The sequence below is a fragment of the Pezoporus wallicus genome, unplaced genomic scaffold (assembly GCF_028554395.1).
Source record: "Pezoporus wallicus isolate ANWC-B61680 ecotype Strahan unplaced genomic scaffold, APGP_CSIRO_Pwel_v1 contig_2871, whole genome shotgun sequence".
In the NCBI taxonomy this organism is placed as follows: Eukaryota; Metazoa; Chordata; class Aves; order Psittaciformes; family Psittacidae; genus Pezoporus; species Pezoporus wallicus.
Window position 1 is genome coordinate 3,537,201 of NW_026640775.1, and position 18,924 is coordinate 3,556,124.

Sequence of the window (18,924 nt, forward strand, 5' to 3'; positions counted from 1 at the left end):
TCTCTGGACACAAATGGCAGGCCGTAGAATGCAGTTATTTTTTAAAATTATGAATTTATTTACACTGTGTCTTAGGGCATGCCTTTATTCTCTGTTTTAGCTCAATATTCTTCATTCTGAACTGGCAAAACAGCTTGCAGATACAATGGTTCTCCCAATAATACAATTTCGGGAGAAGGATCTCACAGGTAAATTTTATTCTAAGCTTTATTTTTCCTCCTGTGTTCCTTCTTGCTTATTGCATACTAACCTGAGACATAATGCCATGTAATCTTTTGTTCTGTGTTGAACAGAAAAGTTTTGGTTTTACTTTTTAGTTTCCGCTACAGAATTTCTTTGATGGGTATGTGCTGTTACTCGGGCATAAACACTGCAAGCTCACCACATTTTATGCGTTGTATGGTGCAAGTTTGAAAATACACAGTTTTTTTCTTTGCTGGGTCACTCTGCTTTTACACTGGTATAATTTCAGTGAAGTCATTGGTGTTATGATTGCCTAAAGAAGGGAAATTCAGAAGGGCATCTGGCTTGCAAACAGTGGTTGTCTCACTTCAGAAGTTTGAGTTTGTTTGAAAAGTACAAACAGGAATGTTTTTTTTTGACTTGAGAGTATAATCTATTCCTGTCCTTCTAAGGAATCAGTCCTCTCTAAATCCTTGCCAGCCAAGGGTGATTCCATGTAACCTGATTACACAAACTTGGAAATTCATATAGCAAAGCAATAATGCAAACATGTGATGTCATTTGAAAAGTTCATATTCAAGGTCAAGGACACTCTAACCTATGCATGCAACAGAAACATGAGTTTTAAATTTTAACTGCAGGTTTTTGGTTTTGTTTTGTGTTTGCCTTTTTTTAAGCCCACTTCTCATCTTGCTAATCTCAGTGCTGTTTATGTACTTATTAAAGACATCATTTTGATGGGAGACAAAACAACTACAGCAGAATAATGGCTGGTTTAGGTTCCTTGCATCACAGCATCTCATTTGAAATTGTGAAGACATCGAGGTGTCTCTATTAATGGATATCTGGTTTATCATAGAATGTCAAATACAAATCAGGATTTGGATGGTAAGATCTTGGATCTGTAAACACTTTCCCACATCTTTAATGTGGCTTCACTGATATAGTGATTATGCTGCCATGTTTCTGGATTCTGCCCCCTGGTTAATAAAAGAAGACATAAAAAGAAAGTGCAAGTGAAGCTTGCAATTAAAATTTCATCATAGGATTAAACAAGCAAGCAAGGAAGACTAACAGTGTTCCTGTTTTTACTTTTGGTCTGGTTATGTCTATGTGTTGATTTCTGTAGAAACATCTAGGTACAAGTTAGTCGGTCCTGGAAAGAATTTCTGTCTTTCTGCATCAGTCATGAGGAAGTGTTCTGGGAGAAAAGGGAGGAGTGAAGGTGAATAATGAGTAGGTTGTGGCAGATAATCAGAGACCCTGATGATATCCTGCAATTTCCCCTTTTTCTTTTCAAAGCTGCATAATGTCTGTTCTTGTGAATGTGCTTTCTTTGTAGCTTTTTGAGAAGGTCTTTGCCAGTTGCAGCATACATACGGGTGCTGAGAGAGCTTGTGCCCAACATGTGTGAAAGTTGAGTTACCTGTGTCAGAGACTCAGTGTTTGCAATGTAAGCATCATAGCCAGCAGTCATATGTGTTAGATGCATGTTTCTTTCCACAGAGGAATTTAGCACAAAATGTTACATGTTGATGAAGATGTACAGGAAAAGTGCTTAGTTCATGTGTCTCTGGGACAATAGATTTCCCAGTGTCACGTAAGGATCATCAGGAAGATACTCAGAACTGGCAATCTTTATGATAGCAGTGTTCCTTTTGTCATAACAAACATATGGTGCTGCTTTGGGTACATTTCACTGGCAGATAAACAGTCTTTTTCATAGAGATAACTTGCTCAATCAGGTAAACTTGGCTTTTACTTTGCTATCTGCCTGTTTATTTCTCTAGCAGCTGAATTGGTTTATCACTACCAAGACAGGAACAACCTGTGCATCTCTGCTGTGAAAGGATTGGAGTGATTTAGCCATTAAATGTGCCACAAATGGTCTCAGTGGAACAAGGTTTTTACAGCTGGTTTTACTTTGAATATTTGATTTCTGTTTTCCAGAAGTAAGCACTTTGAAGGATCTTTTTGGCCTTGCTAGCAACGGTATGTTTCCCTGTTTTGTTTGTTTCTAATGGTGGGCACCTGTTATATCACAGAAACCATTTGAAACTGTGCATACACACATCACATTTCTAAAAAAAATAATATTCCTTGTCTACAGAACATGACGTGTCCATGGCAAAGTATAGCAGGTTACCGAAAAGGAAAGAAAATGAAAAGGTAACAAACGTGAAAGGGAAGAGGAAAAGTTTCCATCAGCCGTTCCGTCTGCATCATTGTTCACTTGGGCGTTTCAGAGAGTTCATCAGTTAAATTGGCAGTAGTTCAAGAGTACTTGTGATTTGGTTCCCAAGCAGACACAGAGTTTTTAAACCGCAATTCAACAAAGTTATGCCTGTTTTCTCCAAGTTAGGCAATGATCAGGTATTGTGCTGAACTAGAGCCCTTCAGATCCAGGAGAGCTCTTCAGACAGAGGCAGTCCAAATGGCTATAAATAGATTTGCGTAGGCCTACTGTTGTACAGCATATGTGATGATGCTGAATCTCTGGGTACAATTCATTGTGAACTGTCGTGAAGCCTTTTGTCTGCTGTTTCCCATCTACCTTCCTGATGGAATTTTTTATATCAATTGTCATTCCACTTACAGTACATAATTCTGTTGGTGGCATTGTTTTACATTTCTTCTTCTTTGCCCTCTGGACCACCATTCCAAAATATATCCCTGTATGCCAAAACGTGTGTGATTTGCTCTATCCTAAGAGAGCATCAGTTCTGCATGGGGGTCCTTTAAAGGAAGTGATTTACAAAACAGAATGTGATATATCATATTGCAAATTATTAATCCCTGAATTCTGCATCTGTAGGCTTGTGTTGTGATCTCACCTGCAAATGAATCTATTGCACTGAGATCAGACACAGAATTTTAGTTGTGGTAGTTACATAGTTTATAGTCACAGGAACTCCCCAGATGCTTAAGTATCTTGCCAGAGAAGGGCTTGAAGTACTTGCTTTGAGTTTTGGGTTTACTTTCTTAGTTTCTCCGCCATCATTTCAATGCGGAGAAGTTCTGTAATAAGAGTTGTTTAAAGACAATTTGAAAATAATCTGTAAATGTATCCATATGCACAATAACACTGTCAGCCTTGTTATCCATTTTTATTCAGCTTAAGGCAGAAGTGGCAAAAGAAGTGGCAAATGCAAGAAGAAAGCAGCATCTTTCATCTCTGCAATATTACTGTGCCCTGAATGCTCTGCAGTACAGGAAGAGAGTGGCAATGATGGAACCTATGCTAGGATATACTAGAGGACAGGTATGGACAGGAAAGTGTCTGTACGTCTTGGACACCTCCGTGGGAAGGGTAAAACATTGTAGTCCTGGAATTTTGTTTTTTTCTTCTTTTGAGAACTTACACACCGTACCGGCGGAGGGAAAAACATTTATTCAGCTTGCCTGGATGCTAACAACTGATTTTGTTTGTGGGAGATAGTCGAATGCTTAGATATTAAGAAAAGACACCAATGAAAAAAACCCCAGTACGCTTAAATGCAAAATCAGCCTGGGCTTAATTTTTTTTCACAGCTAAGCTATCAGTGCAGCAGCATTTGCTTCCACTGTTTACTCTGTCTGCACAAACTCTCCTATGTAGCAGTTCCCTTCCCAGCACATAATGTTCAGCATACTGATGAGGAGTGTGCACGGTAGGGAACAGAGCATGCTCTGGAGAACTGGAATGACAGAACAGTAGAGTGGATTGAGTATAAGGCTGGCAAATCCTCTTTCTAATCTTTATTCTGCCAGCAATTTCATAGAGTGCTTCTCAGCTCTGTAAAGTGCCTAATACTAATAATGTCATTCTCCAGGATGTTAGGAGACATCCTAGTATTTTCAAAGCACTTGATTCCAATTACCACCCATTTTAATGGTGTGTTGTGCATCGACATTGATAAAAGAAAGTTGGGAAAATGAGAATTGGGCTATGAAAACGAAAACTGGATGCAGTGCTCTGTTTGAGATTGTAGTGTGGGTCATCATCTCCATTGTCCTGTGTCTTTTGCAGATCATGTGACCCATATAAAATAGGTAATAAATGAGAATTCGGTCACTTTCCCGATCACGGGAGTACACACTGCTTCTCAGCTCTAATTACAGTAAGCGGAACAACTGCATTAGCTTCCTTTACTGGAAGCCAAATAGAACTCACCTGGCAAAACTGCCATATCTGAGTGCTTTATACAGGAAGCGCTTGGGTCATCATGAGAATGACTGAGTAGCTAGAAGCCAGTTGATACGGATGCTTAAATACCACAAACTGCCCTTTAGGCTGAGTATGTGTTTTTTTTATTAATTACTCAAAACATGTCTAATATTTCACCTTCCCAATGAAAGCAGATCATAAAGAATTTTTGGAAGAAGCAGTGGCTAATACAGGGTTTATTTGACTGAAAACTGACATCAACATCTAAGGTAGGCGTGTCAGTCTATCATCAGTGAATTTAAAGTTCTTCCCTCCTGAAGTAGACTTCTGAAATAGAATAGGTAAACCATTCTTTAAGAGAGCATGGTTTCTCTCCTTTGTATGTAAAGGGAGTCTGGTCAGTAACGTGGTTGTCAGAATCTGAGTTCCCGGTAAAAGGAATCCAGAGTCCGAAGGCTAGGGGAAAGGAACAGAATCACAAATAAAATTGAATGAAATGGCTAATATATTGCTTAACAACCAAGAATTTGTTTTTATATCTCTTTCCAGAGTAGTTCACTGATTTTATTGTTTTAAGCTAATTAATTGCAAACATGCATTAGCCATGTCCATGTTTCACACAGTTGCCAGTAGGCCCTAATGATGACTGTGTGCCCCACAGAAGGTTACCCAAGGTCAAGTCTACACTGAGTGCTGCTGCTGCATGCCTGCAGAGCCATACCAGCTAAGTGAATTCATCTTCTGTCCTAAAATGTGCATTTTGGCCTTAGTAGCTTTTTTTAGCCCCTTCAGTAGAACAAAATCCATGGCAAATCTCTAGTTGACATAAGTGATTGTCCTGGAGGCTTCTGATGGCACAGCTACACTTTATCACTTTCCTGACTGACAATTGCCTTAGCACTGTTAAAATTTCCAGGTTGGAGCTGGTAGTCCAGGTTGAACAAATAAATCTAATGGATGGCTTGTGCCTCATTCTGTTTGATATGGTGGCACTGCACGCAGTGGCTTACAACACCACTAGACCCAATTCTGCCCAGTGCCGGTGTGGGAGAAGACTGCCTCTTCCCTTGTTGCAGATACTTAGCAAGTTTGTTAGAAACATATCTGTCAGCAGCCAGTAGCTTATGTGTGTGTGAGGGTGGAAAGTTGCAAAAGTGAAAAATGCAAAGAAAGGCAACGCAGCTGCTTTGACCGTGTGTTTGAGCACCAGCCAAAAGCATCAGTCATGATGGGATCATTGTTAACTCAGTCCTCACAATCTGGTATTTGTATGCCAAAGCCAAGATAACTTCTAGTGTCCATTTTTGTTGTATTTTTCAGATCAACTTTTTTAAGAAAGGAGCAGAGATGTTTTCCAAAAGAATGGACAGCTTTTTGTCATCTGTTTCGGACATGGTTCAAAGGTAATGCAGTACATTTGCTTCCTCTTGTCATTCTGTTGATTTCTGAGTAATAGCACTCTAACCTTCAGCATGTAACAGGGTGCCTTCCTTAAGAGATTCCTACCATGTTTGCATTACACTGTTGGGCATATTTTGCTGAAGCAGCAAGTGGAAAGGAAGTATGCTTGTACATGCAAAGGAAAATGCTGTCAGTGCACTACAGAGAGTGTTTGTACAGTATAGTCAGGAACTATATACTGTAAAGTGTTCATATGTTTTCTTACATCCCTGTGTCTCAACCTGGACACAAAAGCATCCAATTTGGGCTTGAAATGAGTTAGCAGAATTAATACATTAGAGCTGAAGTCCATTCTGAGTTACTTGCTGGCTCTTCTGTAATAATACTGTAACAATAATCCATTAACATCTCGAATAAGGATTTAGAGCCTGTAGTGTGTGATGTTGTAGCTGCACAAGGCAAACAAAACTCCTTGTCCTAGAGAGCCGTATCCATTGCATCCAGTACCAGTCCACTGATTTCAGCCTTCTCTGGCTAAGTTTTCAATAAACTGACCCACTTTTATACTCCCTATTTCTTACTCTTACCCCCATCTTCTACTTGTAGTGAAGACTGACCTTTGCTTTGTGATTAAGTCCCTGTAAACATAAACTTTAAAGTATAATCATATTAGAACATTCATCATTTATTTTAAATCAGCTGAAACACTGGACTGAGTCCTTCACATTATTGCTTCATTCCTTTCATATTGGACTGTAGCTAAATCATTACTTATTCTGACTCTGGTGGCATTTTGAATAACGCATACTTGTTAATTTGAGAACAGAGTTATAAGTAATTGTTCTGCGTAGTAGATTCTTTCACTAAATGATTCTTTACTTCCTGTACCTTTATATTTACTTATGTATCTTTTCACCCTCACTCCTGAAATAAATCCGTCTGCAGCATTTGTATAGGCTGGAGGACAGATTTAAACTCCCTTGAAATAGTGCCCTTTATTTAGTAAGGCTAGAGCATCTTGCTTGTGTCTTACAGGCACAGTGAGGATCCTGTCACTGGATCCTCACCTTAGAATGAGCTTTTGGACTTTTCCAAAGAGTCCAAAGGATTTGAATTCTGGATAGTACATGGTAGTAACTGGAAGCAAAAATATGCTGCTCAGTTGTTTTTCTGAGTCTGTATTTTATGTCTGCCATACAGCAAAGCTTGAAAGTACGAATCAAATGTAACTAGTACAGGAGTGTGATGTCTGTGGAAAAACTGGAAGAGAAGCTTGCAGAATTCTGAATGACACTCTGTAGTTTGGCAGTTACTAACACACAACATGGCTTCATGATTTAAGATTATGCAATCACTGAAAAACTGTGCAGCCCACTCTTCTACTTCCTTAGTGTTGGGGATCACAAGGACGCAGTGAGTCAGATCTGCTTGCTAATCAGGCTAAAGGGGTTTTATTTGTCAGATTTGTTTTCTTGGAACCACAAACTGATGAGACATATTGTGCAGGTATAGAATTCCAGCAGCGATGGATACAGTCTTGCCTGTATTTAAGCTGATTGAAACCTGAGTCTCATATTTAACAGTATTTTCATTTATGCTGTGAGTATTGCAAACAGTGTAAAAGCACGTAAGAGAATACAGATAACCAGAATATTCTCAGTAACCAAGTGGTCTGTTTGCCACAAATGCATAGAACTTTGGAATTATCAAGTTTTCTGTCCTTCTACCTCGGAGATGAGACTATCTCTCCTCTTGGAGAGATGGGAGAAACATGCCTTAGGAAGAATAATCCAGTCTTTGGAACCATGAAGATGCTAAGGGCAGTTTTATTGGAAGCAGTTTGTGGTGCAATGAAAATGTCTGATTGGAAGATTCATTGAAGTAGCCCCTATATAAGAAACTGCCAGCACTGTTCGATTTTATTTCAAAGTGGAATTTAAATAATTCTTATTCTGACAGTTAATGATAACGTTGAAAAAGCACTAGCTTACAAAATATGGGCTAATTTAATTCAGATCTAATGATACTACTCAGCCTTTATAACTCAGCCTCTCATATGACTTGGCTAGACGCACACAGCTGTTCTCATTTTGGAGGTGATGTGGGAGCTTAGGAAGTCTCAGCTTTCTCAACATGCAGAAAAGTTGGAAGTAAGCTAATGTGAAACAGACAGCATGATGCAAAACCCCTTCTCCTGGGCCAGTCAGATACTGTTTAGTGCTGATTTAAATGCATCGCTGTGTCTCTAGGTTACTTCAGCAGTTACAGGATATCACCAACATCTACAAAAGACTGGTGTGAAGACCAGGGAAGAAATATACGTACTTGTCTTGTACTTTTCCCACAGGCTTTTTGCCACTGTCAGAGACAGGACTACATTGCCTGCGTTACATGCTTGCGTTATTCAAAAGGTTTAACCACTTGGATAGGAAGTAGGGATAAAATTGCTTATTGCATAGGTGCAAGTATTAGGGACTTTTGAACGTATGCAATGTCAAGTATTCTTATTTTCCCACCCCATGAGTTTTGCCAGGAGCCTGGATACAGTTAATAACTCCTCGAGTTTGGAAAAGTTAATTAAGAAATCAAATATTTGCTAGTATTGTTTCTCTGAAAGTCAGAGAACAGCTGCTGTGGTGTGGAACTCAAGAGGTTATATAGTCCATTCCGTTGTCGAGAGTAGGGTCGGCTACAGCAGTGCTCAGCACCGTGTCTAGTCAAATTCTGAGCATCACTCTCTGTCTCCCTCTTGTGCACAGTGCGCACAGTATGTGGTTGCAGCTAGTGCCCATTGTCTCTCATCCTATCACTGTGTATTCCAGTAAGGGTCTAGCTACTACCCCTCCTATCAGGTTAAGCTAGCAGTGAGACACACCTCCCCCACACCCCTCCCTTAGATTTAATTTCATGAGGCTGATAAGTAATTCTGGCAGCTTCTTCTCAGTCAATGTGTTCTGGCCTCCTGGCCATCTTGGTGGCTCTTGACTTCTGTCTTTTCTGTGCTGGGGCACCAAAACAAGACAGTGCCTCTGCTGGAGTTTCACCAGTGCTGAATGGGTGGGAATAATTCCTTCCTTTGACCTGCTGGCTATGCTCTTGCTCATGCAGCCCTGGATGCGGCTGTCCTGTTTTTGCCACAAGGGCATGGTGCTAGCTCATGTTTAACTTGTCCTCTGGGACCCGCAGGTCCTTTGCAAGTTATTTTCTGTTGATACCTCCCATCCTTTACAGTTGCATGGGTTTATTCCATCCCAGCAGGGCCTTACCCCTTTCTGAACTCCATGAGGCTCCTATCTGCCCATTTCTGCAGCATGTCAAGGTTTTTCTGAACAGCAGCCCTTCAATCTACCATGTCTGCAATCAGTCTTCCCAATTTGTTGTCATCTGCTTGTGTGGGTTGTCCAGCTCCTATTAAAGACTGCAAACATGCAAGCCTCAGTATTGACCCATGAGGAACATCACTAATAGCTGGGTACTGGTTGGGCTTCATCTTACTGATTACAACCCCATGAGCTATGTAGCCCAGATGTGTTTTCTACCTATCTTGTAGTACACCAATTTGTGTACTGTAAGGATACTATGGGAGACTGTGTCAGGGGTCTTCCTGAAATCAAATGGAAATGGCATCCACTGCTCTTCTCCCATCCACCAAGCTAGTCGGTGCATCACAGATGGCAATTAGGATGGTCAGGCTTGATTTGCACTTGGTAAATCTGCACTGGCTGTTGCCTTTGCAAAGGTTTTGTATCTCAACTGGTATTTTTGTTCATTTTGACGTACAGATGTTGCTGTATCCTGGTATAAATTGACTAATGATGGCTTTGGTTTTCTCGTTGTGTTGGTTTTTTTTTCCAGCATACAGGGAGAGCTGGAAGCTGAAGCTGAAAAAATGAGGGTATCCCAACAGGATTTAATTGCAGTTAATGAATCCGTTTACACCCCAGATTCTGATGTAACTTCACCTGCTATCAACAGAAATCTTATCCAGAAGGCTGGCTACCTTAATCTTAGAAAGTAAGAACTCTTGCTACTCACTAGTTAGTTTAGTTTCTAATTAGCTGCTACATTTTTTGGTTATAAAGACTCCTCAGGTAATGATGTTTGAAGCTCCTGAATCACTGTGGTAGTTGTACTCTTTGGCTCCTAAGTATCTCTGTCATCTTTGGAAATGGGATTTAGAAGCTAAATTATAGATATTTGGGACTGTTTTCCTGAAAATAGAGTTTATTTCTTGTTGAATTCACCTATAGGGGTGATTCTCTGCATTGAAGTGTTCCCAGTTCTTAGGGCTAAAGAAAACAGTGTTTACAGAAATAAACAGTTACATTTTGTAGTTAATACATGTGTTCATAAACAATCTCTTTTACATAAATAAAATCTCTATTGACAATGCAAATGCATAACTTTGAATGTGTACCATACGTGGAGTTACTTCTCCAGATTTTCCAGATCTTCCGTCAGCTTCCTCAGGAGCTATGTATAGTGGTAGCATATAGTAACCCTCTTTATGTTTAAATATCAGTTTATTTTATTTGACTAGTAATTTTTTTGTGTGTGTGAGTAGACATTTATTAATTTCTCATAGCATTCTAAGAGCTGGAGTACAACATAATAGGGCTCCATAGGTAGGAAGATGATGGACTCAGAGATACTACTTGTAGAAGATTCTTCTTGTAATGATGACTTTTTGTGCTGAAATTGCTCAGGCTGCTCTTCAGACTGAATTATTTTTTCTTATCCAGCTTAATAGTATTTCATGTCAGTTACTCAGTTCTTCTGCTCCTTAACTAGGAGGTACTGAATGTTGTTAACTTTGGATGTTAGGAGTTAGTTTACTTTTCCAGCTTTCATTAAGGATTAGTCTCTGCTAAGAAGAGGTGAGGTGCTGCTTTTACTTAAGAGATTCATCATAAAAAAAAATCTTAGTGTTGGACATAGAGTTCAGATTAATGTCAGGATATGTTTGTGGTTTCACATATGTCTGGAGTGATTTCTAAATAATAATGAGTCTTTATCACTGCATCTTCTCTTTAGTAAAACAGGTCTGGTGACTACAACTTGGGAAAGGCTGTATTTCTTCACTCAAGGTGGCAACTTGATGTGTCAGCCAAGGGGAGCAGTAGCTGGAGGATTGATTCAGGACCTGGACAACTGCTCTGTTATGGCTGTAGACTGCGAAGACAGAAGATACTGCTTTCAGATTACCACTCCTACAGGCAAAGCGTATGAGACAGGTTTTATTTGAGGACAGCCAGTCACACCTACATGTTCAGCTGCTGTTTCATATAAAACATGCTTGCTATAATAGTAAGCCTTTTTGGGTTTCCAGAAGGGTGTTTCCAAATTAAAAGCATGTTCCTGCCCATCCTCCCCCACAACTGCCTGAAACAGCATATGCAGTATCCTTTAGCTGGAGCTTATTCCTGATTTTTGTTCTTTTGATGGTTGATCCAAAGCTTGGTGACATTATTGTAAGACCTGGAGTCAAACAGTCCTGGTGTCCGCTGTTAGCACTGATACACTGTGTTTATATTTTAGGGGTATAACCCTTCAAGCAGAAAGCAAGAAAGAATACGAGGAGGTAAAAATATTTTTTTTAATGTTGTTATTCTTGTATACAAGTGAGCTTGAAGAGTTTAATGTCATCTTTCTCTTCCAGTGGATATGTGCCATCAACAACATCTCCAGACAGATCTATCTCACTGACAATCCAGAGGTGGGAGCTTGTTTCCGTCTTTTGGTCCGTTCCTTCCAACATGCTTTCCCATTGTTCTTTATATGTCAATGTAAAGTAGGTGTGTCAAAGAGCTGTTGTCTTGTTTCCATAGGCAGCTGCAATCAAGTTAAATCAGACAGCTCTACAAGCAGTGACTCCCATTACCAGCTTTGGGAAGAAACAGGAAGTTCGCCACCCCAGGTAACTTTCTCACTTGCACAGCCTAATGACTGTGTACTCATTAGTTCCCTTTCTACAGGGCAAAAGGCACCCAGTAGAAAGCCTTGTGTAGGCCCTGGCTTTACAAGCCTGTGTGCTCCAGCAAATTCCTCTGCTTCTGATGTTTCCTTACTGCTGAAAGCTAAATGTTAAGAGATGCTGCATGTTGAAGGTACCGTTTATTGCTCTGCATCACAGCTTTGACAATTCTTGTGGTTGCCAGCAGGATTTTGCTGTTTCTTCAGGAACAAACACAATGCTTTAGTTGTAAGTGCTTTGCTGTAAGAGGATGACTTGTAATACAAGTAATGCAGCAGTCCCCAGTATAAGTATATTCTTCTGCAGTGCCTCAAGAAGTTCCTGTCAGTCTGTCACAGCAATATGCCTTACACTGTTATCAGAGTAATTCCTGTTGTTCTCTTCTGCTCATTCAGCAGTAACCCTCCCAGCAATAACCCTGGGGAACCAGTAAAGCTCCCCTCCTTCAAAAATTGTTAATAATGTTTTAGGATATTCAAAATATGTATTTTATGTATCATTTATTTGTGTCCACGTGATCACAGCATCTTGTTCAGTGGGAAATCTCCAGACTTCATCATCAGAAATAGCTTTCAGTCGCAGCGCTGGACTGAAATCCAGCTCTCAAAAGTGATGTGACAAATAGGGCAAGTTTGTGTTACACTGACTTCAACATGGAAAGAATTCTTTGCAAGTTTTGGTAGAAAATTGTAAATTTTTACTTCAGATATTTACTTCTAGAAATGCAAACCTTTTCCAGCTCTTTTGCCTCTCTCAGGCCAGTGCCTTTGCTATGATTTATCATTCTCTTTATTATGATTGCTTACAGATTCCAAAGATTCTCTGTATCCAGGGGAATGCTAGTCAATTTCTTTCTAATTTTATTCACAGTGCAGCTCCTCTATTTATAAATAGAGGAGTATTGCCATCTATTTCACTGGGAAAAGGAAATAGCTGTTTCACTGACAGCTAATCTCCAGAGTCACTTCTACATCTGTATGCAACCAGAAAGAGACAGAAAACTTTCTAGAAATAGGATAAACCTAGTGCACCAGTGTAGCAATGTGTATAGGTAAGCCTTCTGTAACTGTGGGAAACTTGGAATTTCATTCTCTTTGAGAAAAGATGCCGGAAGAAATCAGCCCCAGTGTGTAATACTATTTCATAACTATTGTACTGTGACTAGACTGTGGCCAAGGAAGATCTTAAAAAGATGTCAGGATGGCTGTTTGCAACTGCAGGCACAAGTCCAGGTCTCTGCTGTTTGAGCTGATAGTGCTGCTAGGAATATGGCCACTGAAGGGCAGGGAGGCCAATAGCAGCCTGCTGCTGAAAGCCAGCCCACACTCAGCTTTGATCTGCAGTCAGGTTTAATATGCCAGCATTTACATTTGTCCTAAGCAATTTTAGGTATGAAAAAGGTAAAACAGATTTTTAGAGTCCTCAATAACAGGTAAATAGGTAAATACTCTTATTTAAGTTTATGGATAGTGGTTCAGTCCTGCTTTGGATTTTTGAATAATCTTGTCTCCCTTCCTGAGCAAAGATGGGGCATCACTGGTTGACTGAAACATACTTTTTTTCCCCATTTTTATTTTAGCCAGAATGTAAAGAATATGGAAAATGATAAAATAATTCCCAGTGAATCAGCCAGCATTCAAGACTCCACACAACTCATTGCTCCTGGAACACCGATTCAGTTTGATATTGTACTGCCTGCCATGGAATTCCTGGACCAGAACAGAGGTGGCAGGTATGGCCAGAGACAGTGATTGATCACCTTACCAGAGTGATTTCAGGGGAGAAAATTAGGTATTGCAGCATGTGTGTGCTGACCAGAATCTGTAATTACAGCTTTTATTCTTACTTCTTAGGCGTGCAAACCCATTTGGGGAATCTGAAGACAGCAACAAAGATGAAGAGGAAGGTAAGTGCTTCATTTTTCCAGACAAAATTAGTCCAACGTGGCCTTGAACACTTCCAGGCATGGGGCAGCCAGACTTCCCTGGACAGCTTGTTTCTGTGTGTCACCACCTTCACAGTAAAGAATTTCTTCCTAGTCTCTAAATCTGGCCTCTGTCAGTTTAAAGCCATTCCCCCTTGTCCTGTCACTACATGCCCTGTAAAAAGTCCCCCTCCACATTTCTTGTAGGCCCCTTAAGGCACTGGGAGCTGCTGTAAGGTCTCCCTGGAGTCTTCTCCAGGCTGATCAAGCCTTAACAGTCTCCCTTATGCGTGCTATCCCAGTGCAAGGTAGGATGGCTGCAAGCTGCCTGGCAGCAGAGTAGCTGTGCCAGGCACCTCCACATTGACAGCAGCAGCACCCTGCTCTGCTCCAGCACATTGTAGTGCAGTGCTCAGGTGACTGCCCTGCATTTCATGTTGCACATGTGGATGGTATCACTTGGCTCAAGCTGCTGTGTATCTTTAGCAATGGAGACGCAGCTGTTGCAGCCTCTGAACTGTGACATTCAACAGAACTCATCCCACTTTACCTTGCTCACTACCAACCGTAACAGGAGACTGATCAATTAGAGGCTTTGTCACTTGATGGCTACCAAGTTGCAGCTAGGAGTCTTGTGGTGATAGTCAATGATCAGGGAAGGATTTAATGACAACCTCATTAGACCCAGCTGCATGAAAGGTCAGAAGGACATGTAAGAAGGCTTAACGATAAGGGTTAATTTGATAGAAGTCAAGGCTTATGCACAGTCTTAAGTTTATCATGGTTTATGCGCACTCTTTACGTGTACCTGATAAGACAGGCAAGTAAATTTTACTAGCTAATCAAATAAGGCATAAAGGGCCAGTTACAGTTGGAGAGTTTCCAAGCAACTGTGATTTCACACATACACACTCATTGCTAGTTCAAGCACTGTTTAAAACTGGGTCAGAGCACTGCCTGGCGCACAGCAGGAAGTCGCCGCTTGCAACAGTCACCACCCACAGGGTTTACTATTGAATTTCTGAAGTGAAAGTAAATTACTTCATAGATAACTTCACCTACTGGAAAACTGAGGCAGCACAGCAAAGGAAATCACGCCTTTTATCTTCCAGATTCACTCTTGCAGCAGATGTTCATAGTCCGGTTTTTAGGCTCTATGGCTGTTCAGTCAGATACCACAAGTGAGGTGATTTATGAAGCGATGAGACAAGTGTTAGCTGCTCGTGCCATCCACAACATATTCCGCATGACTGAATCGCATCTCATGGTCACTAGCAAGAACTTGAGGTACTGTGAAACCTTCAACTTATCAATGTTCTTTTCCCTTCATACAGCTTGTGATCAGTGAAGTACTTTGGGGCTTGTTTCCCCAAGAAAAATACACCCTTCAGGACAGCAAGATCCTAGGATTAAGTTTACTGTGTAAAAATGTGTCTTTCTCTTACTCTGTAGTATCTAGGAAGTTGTAAGAACATCCTACCAAACCTTAGGGGATGCAGCAGGGCCACAAAGATAAAGATGCAAAAAAAAAAGATGCACTGAAGATGTAATAACAGCAAGAGAGAGCCATTGCTGTCTCGTGGACAGTCTTGTCACTGTAGAATATGCTGAAGCAAGATACTTATTTTAGCTGGAGTGCATTTACAGCCAGTGTGGTAGCTCCTACATGAAGGGTGCCTACCACCTTCGTGCTTCAGAAAGATCCTGTGACTTACACAGGTTAGGCAGAGGAGAGTCAGGGTCTAAAGCTGAACCCTGTCATCAACGAACTTGGGATCACTGATAAAGCACGTGACTCTGCACATTTCCACATCTGTAGAACTGGTACAGCAATTGCCTTTTTATTGTACAGCGCTTGGAAATGACTAACAGTGACTCTAAAATAATTTCTTTTGTCCCCTACACACAACTGCAGGTTAATAGATCCTCAGACCCAAGTTACACGAACAAGTGTAAGTAACTTCTGTGTTGAACCTGGTTTTCTACCACAGCATTGAATAGTCAAGTCACATGAACTTGAGCTCTCAACCAAGCTAACCATATACTGGTTAAAAGTAAATCCTTCTTGACACTTTTCCAGTTTGACCTCCCCACTGTGACACAGTTTGCTGCTCATCAGGATAACAGGCGACTGTTTGGCTTTGTGGTCCATCTCAGTGAGCCACTGGGAGAAGAATCCATGAGTGCATATGTTTTTGAGAGCAACACAGAAGGGGAAAAGGTTTGCATAACACTTAATAAAATACTTAATTTAGAAAAGACGTTTTCTTGGTTTACACATCTGGGAAATAGTGCTACAGAAATAAGAGCAGCTGTTTCTTGTCAAGAAAATGTGAGCCTTTGATAGCTTATGTCTGAAAAGGATCACACTTACAGGTGCTGCAGCAGCATGTGCCAGAAGGAGGAACGGGGGACGGGGGGAAGCACGTGCCAAGCACGAGCAGTAACAAGTGTGAACATCAGCTCATGTTAAGACATGCACATTTGTAAAGCTTTCAAAAGACAGGGCAACCGTTCTGTGGTAACACCAGTAGGTATGGTGAAACAATACACTGCGATGGGATAACAACAGACTATTACAAATAAGGAATGTGCTGGAGAATTTTTGTCTTAAACAACATCAGTTTACATGCACTGGAAAGATGCCCTGGGTTTGGAAATAAAGTTTGGTGAGTAGAACTGAATACAATGATTTACCAGCTTAAATGAGCTTTGAAGCAGAACCCAACATCATTTTATGTAGTTAGCATAGTCAAGGGGTATTCCACCTCTGCTGTTAGACCTGTATTTAAGACTGGGTGTGCACTGACACTTCTGTGTTTTAGGCCCAATTAAGAAACAAAAGAAAACCCCAAACCTGAATTTTACATACATATACCTTTTCTTGTTTGTTTGTTTTAGATTTGCTATGCCATTAGCTTGGGAAAAGAAATCATTGAGGCAAAGAAGGTAAATTTGTTTCATTCTTCGTGTCTGCATTGTGATCCATCCTATTCTATTTTGGGTGGCACCCTCTAAGTACCTCTGGTGTGCCTATGAAAGGAGAACTGCGATTCTTCCTAATGCCAAAGTTCTGACCACTCTATTTAACCCAGCCTTTGGGGAGTTCATGTGAAGATAAATTTAGTTTGACTTTTCAGTAGCTTTATTTGAGATAAAGTTTTGCCACCCTAAATCTGATTCAGAACTATACAAATTCAGTTGGTCATATTGGAATGGAAGCTGTGAGTAAAGTTGTCAAAAAACCCCAAACACTGTAAGGTAAAGTGTTTTTCACTTAAAATAAATGGCAACATTACTTAACTAGAGAAATTTTACCTATAGAAAGATGTGATGCTAGTACATCAACACGTGCTGTATATTTTTGCTGCTAAGATTTCAGTTCAGTTGGGGGAATAAGCTTTTAGTCACAGCAATAAGCACAAGTATAATAATTAATGTAGTCAGTTATTTTCCCCTTTATTACTGTTTTTCAGTAATTCTAGCAATGTCAGATAAGAACAGCAAAATAGAAGTTCAAAGTGAATGACTGTTCCCCTCACATACTCAAAGGATGGGTTTACTTGAACCAAAAAGGATAAATTTCAAATCTTTAGCCTAAAGGTTGTCATAAGAGTTGCAGAACCTTACTAAGAGTCGCAAAGTGCTGGGAGAAGTGTGTGCTCCTCAAGAGTGCTGCAGCCTGCTGACTTCCCTTCTGGTTTTTTTTTCCCTTCAGGATCCAGAAGCACTAGCTCAGCTAATGAAGTCTGTGCCATTCACAAACGATGGAAAGTTCATTCTTCTGAATGATGAGTCAGAAGAGGACGGAGCCATACGTGAAAAAGGGGAGGAATCAGAAGCGTAACAGACTCTTGTAGTTTCCTGCAGCCTGGGAGAAGGAGCAGCAGGGAGTATGTTTTCAGCCATCGTGCACACAGGAGGTCAGTGCCCATCTTCCTGCTGGAGGGAGAGGGGTATCTGCACTGGAGATTCCTCAGGATTTGCAGTGGAACAGCAACAGGACTTGCGCATCTGCGAATGTGCAGTGTGGAGGTGTGCCCAGGAAGCAGACAATCTTCGGGAATGTTTCAGCATTAGCCCCTTGCTGCTGGCAGTTGGGACAGCACTGCTGTCAGCCACAAAGGGTTATCAACGCTTCTTCACCTTGACCTGGCCAGCAGTATACAGTTCCACTGAAATCGGTACCAAACATCAGCTCCTTCAACAAATACCCAGCCTCAAATTCCCTACCATAGTCAATTTCCATAGTTTGCATGATGATGTGTATCTGAATGAAGGCTAAACATGCACTATTTACGTTTGTTTTCAGATGAAGTTATTTTTAGTCTAGTTTTAAGTGTAACAAGATTTCTCTTTTGTGCTAGCCTATTTACAAAACAATTTGTTAAACTAAATTTTTCCTATTAATATAATCTATTTTTATATTGCATCTAGAATAATCTTACAAAACAAATCTAAGTGCCTACTCTTACCCTCCTTGGGACCACACTCACACCATCTGTAATTAAATAATGGACAGAATGTACCTCCTTGATCTATTATTCTAAATACCACTGACATGCAAACAGCAGGAGTTGTTAGAGAAGGGGGCATGTTAGTTGTTTGCAGTTGTTTCTATGGTTAGGTTTCTTCAAAGCTGCCAGAAGTGGTAACTGTAGGACAAATAAGTACTTTTATAAGAAGAATTCTTTGTATTTTTAACATTACGGTGATACGCAACAGCTGAATCTACCAGCAATATTTGGTTTTGAGAAACTGAGTAATAAAATGCTAGATTGTAAGTCTACAATATATTGACAAGTCTCATAGTCTATTTGAGTTTATTCTAATCTTCTTGAAATTAGATTTGGCTAGTAAGTTCACTTTATTCCCCCCTTCCTGTTTAACCTGAAAACATGAGAAATGGTACTCTGCAAGAACAAACATTTGGTATTGGGGGGATATAATCAATGCCAGAAGGTTGTATTAATTAAGATAAGGTAACCAGAACAAATGACTGAAATTCCTTGAACTTAATTTAACTCGGTCACTTAATCAGAAACTAGATTTTCTGTAAGCAGCATCTGAAAGATCCAAGTTTGCAAGTGTTTGACATGGAATAAATTCAGTTTAGCTAGTTGCTGAATGTTTAAAACAACCATGGAAGAAAACTGTTGGTAACTGACAAAAACTTCATAAAAGTTGAAGCTGTCTTATTAAAAATAAACACCTGAACTGATGTTACTGAAGACACTGGGAATGAGGTTCTCAAAATTGCATTTATTAACACAGTTTTATATACATAATGTTCTC

General features: G+C 40.3%; 1 protein-coding gene across 2 annotated transcripts in view; it reads left to right on the plus strand.

Annotated features, from left to right (window-relative positions):
• Positions 1-18,423, plus strand: part of APPL2 (adaptor protein, phosphotyrosine interacting with PH domain and leucine zipper 2) — a 35,875-nt gene extending 17,452 nt beyond the window's left edge. For both annotated transcript variants that reach the window (XM_057420555.1, XM_057420556.1), the window contains 17 exons: positions 101-188; positions 2,134-2,175; positions 2,294-2,352; positions 3,299-3,445; positions 5,651-5,733; positions 9,587-9,745; positions 10,766-10,954; positions 11,270-11,312; positions 11,391-11,447; positions 11,560-11,648; positions 13,285-13,437; positions 13,559-13,611; positions 14,742-14,916; positions 15,545-15,581; positions 15,710-15,850; positions 16,531-16,578; positions 17,348-18,423. In XM_057420555.1, coding sequence (XP_057276538.1) covers positions 101-188; positions 2,134-2,175; positions 2,294-2,352; positions 3,299-3,445; positions 5,651-5,733; positions 9,587-9,745; positions 10,766-10,954; positions 11,270-11,312; positions 11,391-11,447; positions 11,560-11,648; positions 13,285-13,437; positions 13,559-13,611; positions 14,742-14,916; positions 15,545-15,581; positions 15,710-15,850; positions 16,531-16,578; positions 17,348-17,476 — 1,692 coding nt within the window. In that variant the 3' untranslated portion in view covers positions 17,477-18,423. The remainder of the gene's footprint in view (positions 1-100; positions 189-2,133; positions 2,176-2,293; positions 2,353-3,298; positions 3,446-5,650; positions 5,734-9,586; positions 9,746-10,765; positions 10,955-11,269; positions 11,313-11,390; positions 11,448-11,559; positions 11,649-13,284; positions 13,438-13,558; positions 13,612-14,741; positions 14,917-15,544; positions 15,582-15,709; positions 15,851-16,530; positions 16,579-17,347) is intronic.
• Positions 18,424-18,924: the final 501 nt, after the last annotated feature.